Here is a 16705-nt window from a genome sequence, read left to right on the forward strand (position 1 = left end):
AAGCACAAATTTAGTAAGAGTTTTAAGACAAGGGAAGCTAAGTCTGGAGGCATACATCTGAGCATCACCATGGGTCACTAAAACCATAAGGTCTTTCTATGCCTGCCCTGGCTCTAAATAATAATAGCTTTTAGGCCTTAGGTTACTCTTGTTCCCAACTAGCTCTTATAACCTAAGTGAACCCATCTATATTAATCTATGTTCTGCTCATTGCATCCTTGGTGTCTTGTAGGCAAATCCTCCCGAGCCTACTTCTCTCCCAGAGTCCTTAGCTCTTAGGGAGTCCTATATAGTCTCTCCTCCTCTGCTATAGGCCACTCAGCTCTTTATTTAACCAATCAGATGGTGGTGGAGAACAATGTTTACAAAATACTGAGGCAGAAGATGCTTCATAGAAAAGACAATAACACAGTCTGGCCTGTATTCAACCCTCTGGGTACAGAAACCAGCATTTGTGTAATACAAGGACAACCTTTACGCAGCGCACAGAAAGATCACCGCAAACAGGTCACCACACAGGACACTTGCCCAGGGTGTCATGTAACATGGGTGTAGACTTGAGCCCAAAGTCCCTGTACCCTGTGACATGTTCTTTGCCAATAGTGCAGGTTCTTGAGTGGAACAGAACCAATGGACTGAATATATATTAAAGGGGGGTTTTATTAGACTGTCTCAGTTGATAGAATCTGGTTAGGGTGACAGGCTGAGAACCTGCTAGCTCCCCAGTTGAGTAGGCTGGATGCTTATCAGGTCTAGGTGAGTGACAAAGGCCTACAGGATTCCTGGAGAGGTCCTGGTCTTCAGCCCAGGTTGGAGTGCTGAAGAAGCTGGGTTCTGACGTCAGGGAAGGCTGGTGACAACAGTGGTGGTGGTGGCAGCAACAGGCTAGATGAACAGGACGGTAAGATGTGAATGGGCCCAAGGGGCATGTCCCACGAAAGCCTTCACTTACCAGGAAACTGAGACAGAGGGGAGGACATCCTATTGGGACTCAAGATGAGAGAAGCATGGGAGAATGGCAAAGTAGAAGGATCCAGAGGGTCCTAGAAACCTACAAGTAGACCATTAGGATAGTCAGATTTGGGCCCAGGGGTCCCGCTCAAATTAAGGCACCAGCCAAGGACAATACAGGCCGTAAACTTTAAACCCCTACCCAGATCTAGGCAAGGGTCAGAACATTCTCCACAGTAAAGTGGAGAGTGGGATATGACTTTCTCACGTACTCTGGTGCCTCACCTTTGACCATGTCCCCTGGAGGGGGAGACCTGGTGGCGCTCAGAGGAAGGACAGCAGGTTACCAAGAAGAGACTTGATACCCTATGAGCATATACAGGGTGAGAAAATCCTCCTCAGGAACAGTCATAGGGGAGGGGAATAAGGGGAAAATGGGAGGGAGGGAAGAATGGGAGGACACAAGGGATGGAATAACCATTGAGATGTAATAAGAATAAATTAATAAAAAATAAAATTTAAAAAAAAAGATGTGAATGGGCTACATCCAAAGAACAGAAAGGCAGCACGAAGCCAACCAGGAAAAAGGGAAAAGTCTGTGTTCTGAGATGTCTTTTTCTCTGGCTACTACATGAAGATAGCACCCCCATTTAGGATCTATCTCCACACCTTCAATACCCTGCTTAAGAAAGTCCCATAGCCATGTGTGGAATGTGTTGAGGTGGGACCCTGCTGTAGAGATGGGGCTCCCCTTCATGCTGTGTCATCCTGGGCCCATTATTTCTTTAGACTGAGTCCCCACTGGCCTAATGCAAAATACAAGTGCAGCATGTCCTTCTTTGAGGGACGGTCAGGAGGATGGAGAAAAGTAGCATGCAGAAGTCTCACGCTGCCTTTTTTACAGTTTCAGTCACTCTGCCTGTGCTGGCCACTGTCGCAGGACTGGCTTATGGCAATTTCTGAAACTGTCCCATGGTTTAAATACACGACAAACCTTGCTTTTATATAATGGGCATGTCCTAGATTCTTTTCCTGTTGCTGCGATAAAACACTCTGGCCCAAACATCTTAAAGGAGTTTTTTTTATTCTGGCTTACAGTTCCATTGTACAGTTCATTATACGGGGGAAGTCAAGGTGGCAGGAACTGGAAGTCCTGAGTTCTGTAAGAAAGCAGCCGAGCAAGCCATAGGAAGCAAGCCAGTAAGCAGCACCCCTCCATGGCCTCTGCATCAGTTCCTGTCTCCAGGTTCCTGCCCTGCTTGAGTTCCTGTCCTGACTTCCTTCAATGATAAACAGTGCTGTGGAAGTGCAAGCCAAATAAAATTCCCACCCCCAACTTCCCTTTTGGCCATGCTGTTTCCTGGCAGTGATAGAACCCCTAACTAAAGAAGGCACTTCCCAAGTTACTTTTGGTCCCGGCGCTTTATCACAGCAATAGAAACTAAGACTCGCAGGCTGGGAAGCACCCGAGCGCTGTTGTCACGGAGAGAATTATCGGTATGGTTCTGCCGACTCAAATGCAGGTGGAGGGAGAGCCCGTTACACCAGAGCCTCCCACTGGCTGGGATATGATGACTGTATACAGGAGATAAGCAGGCTCTGTGGTACCTGCTGGCGCTGGGCATGGTGCACCAAGGCAGGCTTATCTCCCCAGGTAGAAAGCTGCACTAATTGCTTTGGAAGCAAGGCCTTTTCCTGCGCGCGGCAGCATATGCCATGCACACTGTCTGAAGCAAAGATAAAATACCGCTTTACTCTTCCTTTATTGAAATTTAATAATATGGCGGGGCCGTCACTACTTCCTACAAACTATTTTAATTTAGGAAAAACATGGGGCCTGGCCACCTTTTGTCCATGATTGTTGAGCAGTTCCCAGCCTGGCAACTTAAGGCCCTCTATTCCTGCTGTAGTTAGGCTCCTGAGGCTCCTCAGGGATTGTGGGTCTGTGAAATTTAACTATGTTTGTATTCATTTAAAACAGCCTGGCCCTTGAAGGGAAAGGTGTTATTTTTCTGATTTTATTTATTGGATTATAAAGCTGCCACCTCCATAGCTACAGAATTTCTGGCTTTCTTTGTAAAAATTAAAATATTGATAATAATTCACCTTGCCCCATCCCTGGTTTCTCTCTATTTGCACAAGATTTGAAACTTAAAAAAAAAAAACAAAAAACTCTGAATTACACTTCCACAGGCCAACATGTGTGTGGAAGGATGCCTGTGACCATAACATGGGCTGGCAGAATCTTAAAACAGGAGATTGATGACTAGACTTTGGCAGAACTCTGTCTATAGAATCTTAGTACCTCCAAATAACTTCTTCCTTTAAACATCCTCAAGCTGGCACTGAGTGGGTCCTAGACAAGTCATTCTGCCTCTAGTGTGTAAGAACCCCTCCCCCCGGGGTGGGCGTTGTGGGGGGACAGGCTATAGGTGTCAGAGAAGCGAACTGCACAAAGAGATGGGAATGAAAACCTGGTGGAGATTGACTATGTCAGCCTGGATCAGACTCTGGGGAATCTAAGTCTAAGTCAGGTGTTTCCTTATTAGCTTATGTAAAGCACAGTAAAAATTTAAGAAAGAGTTTCTGGGCAACAAACTGTCCAATCGGTCCAATTCCACCTGCACAATAAAGCTTCAGGTGTGACTATGTAGAAACTCCATGTCTTGGTCCTGGAAGGTGTGCCCCGGTCAGTTTAATTGTCACCTGGGCACAAGCTAGAGTCATTGGGGAGGAGGATCATCCTGAGAGATCATCTACATCAGACTGGCTTGAGGGCCCGGCTAGAGTGTGAGTGAATGTCTTGGTTGTCAGTTGATAAAAGAAGACCCTCCCCATTGTGGACAGCTGAACAAGCAGGCAAGGGAGGAAGCTCATGATTGTGGAAGCTCATGACTGTGGAAGCTCATGACTGGCTGCCTGAGTTCCCACCCAGGCTACCCCTCAGCAGTGGGACGGGAACCTGGGACCGTAAGGGGAATAAGTGCTTTCTCCACTGCGTCGCTCTTTGTTAGGATATTTTGTCATACCAACAGAAACCAAACTAGGACATAATATGAGAAAGGGGTCTCAGTCAAACCACATGTGACATGTTAGTAAAATATAGAGTCAGAAGAAATGAAGAGGTCCTGGGTCCCCCGTCTGTATCATTAAGAGGTCTCTTGGGGAACAGAACTGATAGCAGGAATGAGATTTCTTTGACTCACAGGATACCGTCTGAGCAGCCCAACAGCTGCTGTTTTCACATTGCAGAGGCAGAGAGCCAGGCAGATATTCTTTCCAGAAGTCTAGGTACCTTGGCAGTCCCAGGCTGTCTCCAAAGGCAGAAGGGAACCATGGAGAGCCACTGGCCTTCAGTCTGTGTTAGAAGCCTGGGAGGTTTGGTGAACTTGGCAAGGAGCTGAGAAGGCAAGCAGGAAGTGAAGCTTTTCCCTCAGACCTCCGGGGCTGTCACCAGAAGTTTCCACCCACATTAGGATGTGTCCTTCCACTTCTGGTAACCTGATCAAGAAAACCTCTTACAGATGTGTCCAGCAGTTGATTCCACATCCAGTCAATTTGACATCCAAGACTGACCATCATACCGCATTAGGCCTTAGACTCACCATTTGTCATTGATGTGATAAGCCAAGATGGCTACTCTGACCTTTGTATCTTCAGCTTGGCACTGTTCAGCAAAACCCTCTGTTGCGATGACACTGTTCTGACATCAGCACTGACAGATAGTTGCTAGCCACAAGGACGTAATGAGCATTTGAAAATGTGGCTTGAGCTGGGGGGTAGTGTGGGGTTTTTAATAGTGGGTAATTTTATTTCAGCTTAAATATCAGTATCTATAGGTCGCAGTGGCTGCCAAATTGAGTAGAACGGCAATTAGTGGGCATCAAATCCCAGTAAACAGTTTCCTGGAAGGCAGCTCTGTGTGGAGCTGGGATGAGAGGGTGAATGCATCTCTAAGACCAGGGAGTTGATCTGGTTTATGTTAAGGGTAGGAAAGAAGGGCAGAGTATGGAATGAGGGAGAGAAGGAGGAGAAACAAAGAGAGTCCTCTATCCACGGCGCCATTGGAAGGTCTCTCTTTGATGAAATATATTTTCACCTAATATATGAATCATCTTTGTGTCAGGAAAAACAAAACAAAACAAAACAAAGCAAAACAAAACCGACTGAGTTTTCTGCTAAGAGCGCTGAGCCCATCTCCGTGTTTGTTCCATTTGACTCTTCGTGACCAACCATAAAAGCAGCCCTTGCCCAAAGCAGCATGTGACACGCAGCTGCACAGGAATTAAAAGAACAGTGAAATGGTAGCCGTGCAGCATAAACCTGTGTAACCGAGCACCACTGAGCGTGGGCGAGGAAGGTAATGTCAGGTGGACTTGTAAAGCAGAGTGCCATTCAGGCTCCGCTTCCCAGCATGGTCGCCCCTGGATCCTGAGGGGAGGAAGCAGGAGGCAGGAATGGCGGGATCATGGGTGATGAAGACCCCAGGCAGTGGGTGAGCTCAACAAGAACAGACTCTCTGGAGGCAGGCTTCATTGAGGAACTCATTTAATTGAGAAGGGCAAAGACTATTTAAATGTTTAGGGAGTAGGTAGATGCTTTGGGGGTGAGTGTACATCATTCCCAGGACCAGCATCCTAGGAGTACCTTAGTTGCATGAAGAGGGATTCCAGGTGCTTGCTGGATATGACCTTATAAGGAGAGGGGAAGTTTAACGAGGTTGAGAGTACAGCGTGACATCCTCTGGTGTGGACAAAAGTGAGGGGCAAAGAATTACATGCACCAGGACATGCAGGCCTGGGGTGGGGGAGGGAGTGGTCCCCACTCCTCCCACTCTAGTGACAAAAGAGATTTTGGGTCTTGGACATGACTTGATCCCATTCCTGCTGCAAACCAGCTCCTCCTGGTTGCACCGTATCCCAACCCCCTCAGGGAAGCCTAACCATAATGATACAGCCCTGGGACCAGTTCAGGGCCAACTTATTGGTACAGAGCTTGGGCGTGCCACACAGCGGGAGAGTGCTTACCTGGCACGTGCAGGCCCAGGGTGTATCCTCATCAGGGCCCATCAAAACAAACAAATGCAAAGCCCAGACTCAAGCATACAGTGATGCACACGGCTCCTCGTGTGCTGTGCTTCTCCACAGGGTATCATAATTACTTTCTTATGAAGCTGGAGCTGGACTTCTGGACAGGATCAGAATAAACAGATGAGACTCCGGCCGCTAGCAAGGAGCTTCATCTCTAGCCTGCTCTCCTTGGCCACAAGTGCAGCTTAGTGATAAGATCTGCTCTTTATCCTTGCACCCCAGATAGATCTAACTGAGCAGCTTCTCTGTGTACCTGCCATGTGATAAATCTGGGGGACCAAGTCCTGCCTATCTTGAAGAAGTAAGCAGTTCTGGGTGGGAATAGAGTTGAATCGGATAGTTGCTGATCAGGAATGCTGGATGCAAGCTAGATCTGAGTCTACAGGGTAGCAACCTGAGGTTGAGAAGTGTGCTGGCTAGCAGAGACCCTGGGGGAATGCTGCTTACTGTATTTGTTCCTGTGGCTTGTTCTGATGCTTTCTCATAGAACCCAGGACCACCTGCCTCGGGGTGGCACCACCCACAGTGGGCTTGGCTCAACTTGATACACTCTAGAGATACCTGGAAAGAGAAAAACCTCAGTTGAGAAAATGCCTCCATTGACCTGTAGACATGTCTGAGTCCTGAGGGGATTTTTCTTGATTAATAATTGATGCAGGCCCACTGTGGGTGATGCCATCCCTAGGCATGTGGTCTTGGGCTGTGTGAGGAAAGCATCTGAAGAAACCATAGGAACAATAGGCAGCTTTCATCCAGGACCTCTGCTTCATCTCCTACCTCCAGATCCCACCTTGAGTTCCTGACCTGACTTCTTTCAATGATAGATTTTGGCCTGGGAGTTCTTTCTGGTCAGTATTTTTTTTATTACAGCCATAGAGAAGCAAACTAGGACACAAAGGAAGCACTGTCAACTGGCCTAAGAAGCAAACGGCCTGAGAAAGCCTCCTAAGATAGGAAGGGGTGACATCAATACTGAGCCCCCAGAAGCAGTTGGCATATGTAAGAGCAATATGGCAGAGGAGCTGGGGGACGGCTGATAGTAGGTTCTGAGAAGAGGGGGTGCCTGCAGAGTTCTCATGGACTTTTCTGCATTGTTGTTTTTTTTAGCACTTCAGGGAGCATCTGGACAAACTTTTCGCCAAAGGAATTGGGATGCTGGATATCGCTCTGAATGAGGCCTTCAACATACTCAGCGACGTAAGTACCACTTTGGCCTGCCTTCCTCAAGCTCAGCACAGTAGATGGGATTGTAGAAAATTGAGGTCAGGGTTATTTTCGGTCCTTGGGTGCTCTGAGAGCAACAGGCACAAAGTTGAATGCCACCCACATTTGGATCAGGGTGTCACTTTGTAGAGCAAAGTGGGTGCTGGGTCACTCAGCAGTGTATAGCTCGCAAATGGTAAGTAATCCCTCTGGATCCCAGGCTTGGGTTTTCCTTGATTTTGCTTTGCCACCCAGTGGAATCCTGGCATAGACTTGGGTTTTCATACTTAGTCACATGGAGCTCTTGAGTCAAGGGTTGTCATAACACCTAGAGTTTCTTTTACCAATGACACAGACTGACACAAATAAAGCCATTTGGTCTCAATCCTGAGCCAGTCTTTTCCTCCTGAAGAGGAAACAAGAAAAACAGAAGGAAGGTGTCTACTTGGTTTCTCCAATATACACACACACAAAGCCAGCCCTCTTCCTCATTCCCAGGGACTGTTAGCTACAGATAATCTATATGTATGTACCAGTAAAGTGCTTATCTAGTGTACACAAAGCCCTGGGCTCATACCCCAGCATTATTTAAACTGTATGTGGTAGCATAAATCTATAATCCCAGCAGTTGGGAGATGGGGACAGATGGATCAGAAGTTCAAGGTCATCTTCAGCTACATAGTGAGTTCAAGGCCAACCTGAGCTTCAGGAGCCAGTCATTCTGTCTGTCTGTCTGTCTGTCTGTCTGTCTGTGTCTCTTTCTCTCTCCCTCTCCCCCTCCCCACTCTGTCTTACACACACACACACACACACACACACACACACACACACACACACACACAGAGAGAGAGAGAGAGAGAGAGAGAGAGAGAGAGAGAGAGAGAGAGAGAGAGACAGAGAGAGAGAGAGAGAGATTTTAAAGAACACACCTCTATTAATAGCATATTAATAACTTAGAAACCACTAACCTGGGCCAAGGGCAACTGCTCCCTCACACTGATTTGGAACCAGGCCAGTGACTTCTAATGGCTTAGAGCTATCAATTTCCAGTCTCTTTCTCGGAGGTGATACTGAAAACACTTGTCATGATTTGGAAATTCAGTCTTTTTATCTCAAGAACTACTGGGAGCTGCAAGCCCTTGTTACAAGTCTTCCCTGTGGTTCATCCTTGCTCTCCTGCTCTCGGTGGTAGAGGAGGCGGAGTTGAAAGAGCATTATGTGGTTACATTTGTGGCCCTTGGTTGGCCGAGTAAGGAACATGTGCATGATGCTGAATAATGGATTTTCAGCTTCACTCTTCTTATCTGTGGAGGCAGATGTGTGGCTTTTCATGGAGACACATACAGAAATGCCCATTTTCCCTACACAGGGCACACACAAACCACAGAAAAGATTCCATCCAGGCCCAACTTGCTAGACGGGTTTTTATTTTAATTGGAGTTACTTATAGCTACACATGTGTCTCCAAGGGAGATACATTATCAAAATGTCCCATCCCAATATGGGTGACAGCTCATCAGAGCTATGTCCCCCAGTGAGGTCCCTTCACCTTCACCAGACTTGGCTCTCCCTGCGTTCTCCTGCTTCTTTCATTGGTATATCTTCAGACCAAGGTGTTCTGTAAGTCACCAAAGCAGCAGATGGATGAGTCACACCTGGAGGAAAGAGAGAGAGAGGCACTCTGGGAAAGAGTGAGGCATGCTGCTAAGAACCTAAATGAGGTCATGTTTTAGCTGCAGGATGTACCTGAGAGGATTGCAGTTGGTATGATAAAGTAAGAATTGTTAAGAGAAGTTAGGGTATGTACACTGCAAACAAGTTTCTAGTCTTGTATGTGACATTTCCAGTGTAGCTAGGATATGAGATATTTTATTAGCCTCATTAGAAAATATCTGTATATAAAATCCTTAGTATCTCACTATCAGCCCCTTCACAACAAAATATTATCAACTCTGTTCGAATTCTTGAATCTCAGCTGCTGGTGAAAAGCTTTACTTGTAGGTTTCTTCTTCTTCCACATGTTTCTACCCTGTCTCAAAACAGCTATAGCGTCCACTCTGAGACTTGGCCTCGCCTCTTGTACGGCCTTTGATTTATCCTTTCTCCTTTTTTACTTGTCCTGTAACATTTGTTTCATTTTTCCTCCTTATTTGTCTCTTCCACTCATCAGTTTTGTTTTCAAACATTCCTGTGCCAATGTTAGGGCCAGATAAATGATGATCACCAAGATCGTCCACATAGGGTTGTGTGCAAGTTGGGGAGCCGCCCTCATCCTGGATATTTGCAATGCAATCACATATATACTTTCACCACTTCAAAACTTAAACACAATTTTTTTTTTAAGAAGGTCTACAGCACTTATATGTTAACACTCGGGAGAAGTCCTGTAAGGTAAAAGCATTTCAAAATTGTGTTTTTTTCAGCACTCAAGCTTTTGGGTTCACGAATACTTTATATCATATAATAAACTTATTATTAACATCTTGTGGTAGTCTAGGTCCATTAAGCATATGTTTGGACATGATACCCTTTATATCCTCCAAAATATTGTGTTCACATTCCCAGAGACCACTAAGACCTAGAGAAAACACCAGGATGGGTGTCTTTTCCCCACCTCAACTTCTTGTCAGTAATTTTTCATCATGTATGTATGTATGTATGTATGTATGTATGTATGTATGTATGTATGTAGTAGTTGTTTACTCTCTCTTTCTACCATGTGGGTTCTGGGGATTGAACTTGGGTCATCAGGCTGGGTGGCAATCTCGTTTTACACACTGAGCCATCTCCTTGGCTCTAGTATTTTAAACATTGAAATCTTCTACCCATCGGTACGCCTGATCTTCACCTGCACAAACCCTATGGAGTCTGGCCAGTCGGAGCCCAGATGGATTGCTCATGAATCCTAGACAGCAGAAAGCAGCCCTAATGAAGGCTGCCAAATGTCCATGCTGGAGGTGGCTAGCAGTTGGCACCATATTTCTCTGAGTGCACATTCTATAGAGAAACATTTCCACCCCATCTCTTTCTATTGGGCTTTTAAACAGCTAAATTCTTAGACAAACACAGAGGTGGTTAATCTTCCATGCAAATGAGGCTTTATCTATTTTCCACTTCATCAATGTGGCCTTTAAGTGCTAAAATTCTCTTCCTATGTGTTATGTCTGCCTCTGCAAGCTTATGTAAAATTAAAAAGCTGTTACACTACACTACAGTGTAGTGTAACACACACACACACACACACACACACACACACACACACACACATTCGATTCCCATGCACACACACATTGTGATGTGTCTGGCTGGAGCTTAGAATGGCTCGGAGGTTGCAGTAATTAAATGGAATTTATTCTGTCTTGCAATTACCAACATTTCAGTTTTGGTATTTGCTCAGATGACTTACAGGCTCATGGTCGTTGATACCCATGGCTTTGAAAGAACATTCAAATAAACTTCTAAGCCCCCTCTAGTTATTGATCTCTGCCCCATTCATTAGACTCCACAAAGAACACAGAGCCAGTTTGCTACAGTAGTTAGCATCTACCTTGTCATGTGACAACTGCAATTATCTTTCTTGGCGATGAATGTGATCTTTGCAGTGATTACCTTTAAAAATTTTTTTCTTAGCCAATTAAATAAAATTCAGTGACATTTCAAAGACTGTTAATCACAACCAAATGCTCTAAATGTCAGGATGCATTGGAAGCTTCGCTGCTAACTGATGAATCAGGGAGCTAATTGTAGTTCATCATCAGGGCCTTGTCATTGTTATTATTATGGAAAACACTTTCATCACTCTCCCTATTCAATGAAAAAAAAATGTTCTAGACAAATACGAAGAGAAGCGATATTACTCATCAAAGCATTTGAATTTAATTGCATTCCTCAAAAATCCTCTAACTCCACATTGCTTCAGAGAATATGTAAGGGGCCGTGCCTGAGAGGAAAGGACTGTCTTTACACTAGAGCTCCAGGGGACTATGGCTGCAGTCTCAGCTAGCTTCACTTCCCTCCCCTTCTTTCTTTTTCTTGGGAATGTTTCTTCCAGGATGGTTTTGCATGAGTTTTCTGGAATACTCACTGTTGTCCGAAGTCTCGGTGACCTGAAGCATGAGTGACTTTTATCCCAGGGCATGCTGTGGGCTTTTTAAAGGCTGGGAGGACTTTCTCCACAGGGCTAGGCTTGAAGACTACCTTTTCTTACTGAAGTAAAGAAGAAAGACAGTATCCTGAGAGAATCTCAGTGGTGTTTCAGTGGGAAAGACAAAGTAGCTTATTTACTCACAATTTGGGAGGCTGGAAAGAGCCCCTTTGATTGACCAATGGTGAGAGCCTGATGGCTGATAACGGCACCATAGCAGGAGTCTGCTCAGGACTGAGAAGTCACGACTTGCATCAGGAAGCCAGAGACACCAAAGGCCATGCTCACTCTTATACTTACTTTCTCAGGAACTGTCTTGGCCTCTTTTGAGGACAGCAGTCTGCATGATCTCAGGACTTTCCACTTGGTACTGTCTCTCACTGGTCTATACCACTTCTTCTCATAAGTACACTAAAAAATCAGGCCTCTAGCACAGGGGCACCCAGAGGACATTCTCAGGCCATAACAGTCCCTATCTGCTCAGGAACTCCCCTGTCATCACTAGGCCAAATGTAGATGCTACGGCTGCTCTGTCCATGTTCAGATGGCAGCTGCCAGACATTAATCATTTCCCCGTGGGCTACTTAGCTGACCTCTCTGGGCCTCAGCCCTCCTGCCTGCAAAAGGGTTAGGATAAGCATAGTTTCAACCTCCAAGGCCAATAGGGTTCAGTGGATCCATGCTTCTACCCTGGTACACACGGAGCATTTAATGTGTTATAGCTACCATGGAAGGATACTGTTCTGGTGTTACAAATGAAGACATGGATGTTCAGGAAAGAGAACATCTCATGGATATACCTGGTTCTGGAAAAGAATTGAGGAGGACTCTCCATTCTAACAGTAGTCTCCATATGTGGGTGGTTGGCTTGTTCTGTCCTAATAAGGCCTCAAAGCAATTCCATCCATCCACCTATCCACCCATCCACCCATGCATCCATCCATATGTCCATCCATCCATCCATCCATCCAACTACCCATCCATCCATCCATCCATCCATCCATCCATCCACCTATCCATCCATCCAACTACCCATCCATCCATCCATCCATCTATCCATCCATCCATCCATCCATCTATCCATCCATCTATCCATCCATCCAACTACCCATCCATCCATCCATCCATCCATCCATCCATCTATCCATCCATCCATCCACCCATCTACCCACTCACCCCTACACCCCTTACACCCACACACATACAGTTATATATGGTCAACATATCAGCCTTCTAAACAAATAAAGACCAGACATTAGTATCTTCTATTTGAATGTCATATTTGTTCCCTGGGCCACCAGAGGTCAAAACAACAGGGCTAAGCTGTTCCAGTGTTACAAATGAAGACATGGATATTCAGAGAAAAGAACACCTCAGGATGTTCCTACTTTCTCTCCCAGTGTTGTGGCCAAGACATTAACACATTCTTTGCAAGGGCTTTGGAAAGTGCTTTTCTACTGAGCCATAATTCAGCTTCCATATTGTCCTACCCCAAGTCAGATTTTGTTGTTATTGAGGCAAGATCTTTAAAAAATAATAATAATAAATAAAGTAAAGTCTTCCCTGAGATCAATTTGTACTTCCTGGTCCCTTCTTCTTTCTAGAATCATTTTTCTATGTGTTTTCAATGAGAATACAAAATTAAGGGAAGGAAGTATTTTGGGCATGTATCAACCCCATAGCACTCATACATGTTAGCAAATGAGCAAGCAGTGGACTGTAGTGGAGGGGGTGTTTGCTACTGAAGGTTAAAGCATGTTATGTACGCCAGTGACTCAGCACTGTTCTGTACTTGTGGGGTGTTTAAGGACTTGGCATTACTATGACCTACACCATTAATAGCATCCATTACAGATCTGTTTTTTCACCTACACTTCAGAGGTAGGATATACTACTGTAGTAATTGTTTCTACTCACTTGCAGCTGTTACTCAGCAAGGCTAGGGGCTCTGTGTGTGGTTCTGAGATCGAACCCAGGGCCTCACATATACGAGGCAAGAAGTGATCTGTCACTGAGCCATATCTCACGCTCCCACTCCCATGATTTGATTTTTGTTTTGGTTTGTTTGCTTGTTTTGAGAACAGAGACTCAACCTGAAACCCAGGCTTGCCTGGAAACACAGACCATGATGACCTTGAACTTGCCCCAATCCTCTGTCCTTCTGACTCCAGAGTGCTGCTATTTCAAGCACGTGCCTTGTCCTTGGCTACAAGTAGGGACTTTTAGAGCACATAAAGCTGAAATTAGGGTCTGCACACTAGCAAGTAAAATCTGAGATTTCCAGCTAGTTTGTCCCACAGACTAGCAAACTAGTACAAAGCCTTTATGCTAAAACGTGTATTTTAAGCTCATTGTTCAAAAAGAGTTCTTAACCTTGGGCTGCTACTTACCTTTCTAACCTCTTTCTTGTTCTAAAGCCTGTTTTGATTTTTAACATATGAAACACTCTGTACCTACTCAGCTCTCTCAGATCAGCCTCATTCGGGTTTTGAAAAAGATGCTGACTCTTTCATAGCCTGCTGCCCTTCATAATGTACTCTAAAAAGGTCCTTGGCCAACTCCTAGGTGGCTTTCTTTTCCATACTGAGTGTGATACTTTGAGGCAGAAAACTTAGGTAGACTGCAAGTGTTTTAAAGCTCCCCTCCTTGCTTTGGTCTGGAGTTAGTTGCAGCTTGTCATTCTCAGTGCACAAAGGAAGGCTTCCCCTGTGGGTTGTATTGGAGGTATGCAATGAGCCCTTGGATTTCGAGAAGTTTCCTAAGCCCAGGACCATACACCCTGGAGATCTTGTGAATACACAGCCTCTCTAATGTGTGCTTTGTGTTAAACATTTCTTTCCACAGTTCAACCACACTGGACAAGGAAGCATCTGCAGCCAGGCCATCATGCTCATAACTGATGGGGCAGTGGACACCTATGATACCATCTTTGCAAAATACAACTGGCCAGACCGAAAGGTGAGCTGATACTGATACCCACTGTGCAGTGGTGTCCATGGCCAGTCTTTATTGCAGCCTCCAGAGAATTTGCAGATAAGTGTCCCATGTCAGCTTAATCTCATAATAACCTATGGTCTCTCAGCCTGTGTTTGTGCCTTGACCAAAATAAAATACTCTGGCTTTTGTAGTTTTTGAAATGGAACTGTTTCAGAGTGAAAGAAGGAGCCTGTGAAGATCTGCTTAACATGTTGTGTGAAAAGATTTATTGTGAATCACTTCCTCTGGTTGGACAGTGCTTCTCTCTCTCTCTCTCTCTCTCTCTCTCTCTCTCTCTCTCTCTCTCTCTCTCTCTCTCTCAAGCTTCAGCTACCTGGGGGGTCCTGGATCTGTAATCTGTCAAGTTGACTGCAGTGGCCTTGAAGCCATCTCCTCAGTTATATCTGCTTCTGTAGGACTTCCCTTTAGTCACTCTACCTAGATTTGCCTCTCTGTTCCTGGGTACAGTTCCTTGCACTTGTCAAAGCTTGTTTGTCCTCTGTTGTAATTATTTCTTGGTTTTCAAGGAGAAACAATGAATTACCTTTTTATCTTTTGAACCTACATATCAGGGCATCCATGACAGGCATTAATAGTTTTGAGGAACCTAATGCTGAGGCCCCTCAAAGCTGGTAGCCAGTCTGGGTTCCATGAAGAAAGGTTTAAACTATGGATATTTGGACCCTACCCCACACCCAAATCTCTGGGAATGTGTCTTTGTAACCTATGTTTTTAAACAAGTTCCACTAATGGGTACGTGACAATGAATTGGCCGTTGGGATTCACTGTGTCACTTACATGGTAGGATTTTATCAGGGGACAAAGTCAAGCACAGCAGGTGCCCTTGGGCATCTTTTTGTTTACTGTGTTATCTTGGCCATTTATATAGGAACATGAGACAGTCTAGGGCATGTTCGTCTTCCGCTCTTTGTTTTGTATGTTTAGTTATAGGACATGAACTAAGTAAGCACATTCGTCAAGAAGAAGCAGAAGGCAGCCGTACCTCCTGCCATTACCCAGGGAGCATATGCATTGTGGAACTCTGACAGGGGAAATCATCCATCTTATGGTTGTAATTCTTGACCTATATGGGTCAAGATCTTACCTTACCAATAAACCTGGTGATTAAAGCTGCATGAGTTCTGAACAGGATAGTCCTCAAAGGGAGGGCCTGGGGCTGGAGGGAAACTAGCAATGCTTGTGTTACCGAGAGCATCTAGGACTCTGACAGGGTACCTGTGAGGGTATCCAGGATAAGTGTGACCCATAAAAGGCACAAAGTTTAGAGCCTAATCCTCAAATAGGATGGAAGTTCCCTCTTGGATTTAACACAAGATCTTAGATGTTAGAATCTAAGATTCAAATGAGGTGACGGCGTTTTGAGGACAGAGGTTATATTCACTCCTAATGAGCATAGTTGAGGTAAAGAGAGGGGGAGGAGGAAGATAGACATCCCTGTGACCCTGTAGCACACAGCGCAGCGTGAGTTTGAATAAATGGACTTAGAGATTGAAAGTGCCAGGTGAGAGGCCAGCTCTAGAAAGTGAGAGTAGGGCCCCGGATATTCTACAGACAAAAATAGGAAAGTCCCAGATGGCCTGACATCACACAACATAGTGAAGGAGATTGCGTCATTTGGCCTTTTGTAAGCATCTGCATTTGTGGGTACTATCCATTATGTGTGGCATTTGTCTCCTGTGCTGTCCTTTATAAATCTCTCCCCCTTGGGGATCATGCACAGAGAGCAGTTACCCTGAGATACTGGTACTGAAACTTCCTGGCCTTGTTTATAGGAAGCAATATTGGCTAAAAGATGCAAAGCTCTAAGTCTGCAGATGAATTCCAGATTTCTTCATATCACCATTTTGTAGTGAGTAATCCTGATTGTCAGCCTGGCAAGCTGACGATGAACTGTAGCGAGCATCCTTTAAATGAAGCAGCTTCTTTACTTAGAAAAATGTCAAGCAGAAGCAGAAATTATTTCTGTAGTAAGAGGGCCTTTTATTGCTTGAGATTCATAGGGCATCCCACCTTGTCCTTTGACCCCGTCCTGAAAAATTCCATGACCTTTATATACATGTACGTTTTCCATTTGAGGAGCTTCTTCATGAGGGTACAGGTGATAAATTTACATAGTACCCCATACATAGTATGATTTAGCACCTCAGTAAAGTGAGATGATGTGCAAGTTCTGAGCAGTCATCTTTCTCCATTATTTTGAACACTAGCTATTTAGTAAAGGTGTGTGTCTGACACGCAGTAATTGGCAATCTTCACGACTATAAAAACAGGAAGTGTGGTCAGAAGAGAGAAAAATGATCATCAGAATGGAACATGATCC

The 16705-nt window shown here is 45.0% G+C and overlaps 1 protein-coding gene across 1 annotated transcript in view; it reads left to right on the plus strand.

Moving 5' to 3' along the window:
- The window catches only part of CACNA2D3 (calcium voltage-gated channel auxiliary subunit alpha2delta 3), a 798196-nt gene that overhangs the window by 410333 nt on the left and 371158 nt on the right, over nucleotides 1-16705 (plus strand). Inside the window, exons 10-11 of the mRNA XM_084794478.1 lie at nucleotides 7149-7238; nucleotides 14233-14346. Of these exons, the coding sequence (XP_084650604.1) occupies nucleotides 7149-7238; nucleotides 14233-14346 (204 nt within the window). The remainder of the gene's footprint in view (nucleotides 1-7148; nucleotides 7239-14232; nucleotides 14347-16705) is intronic.

Source organism: Acomys minous, assembly GCF_964271855.1.
Source record: "Acomys minous genome assembly, chromosome: 9".
Lineage (NCBI taxonomy): Eukaryota > Metazoa > Chordata > Mammalia > Rodentia > Muridae > Acomys > Acomys minous.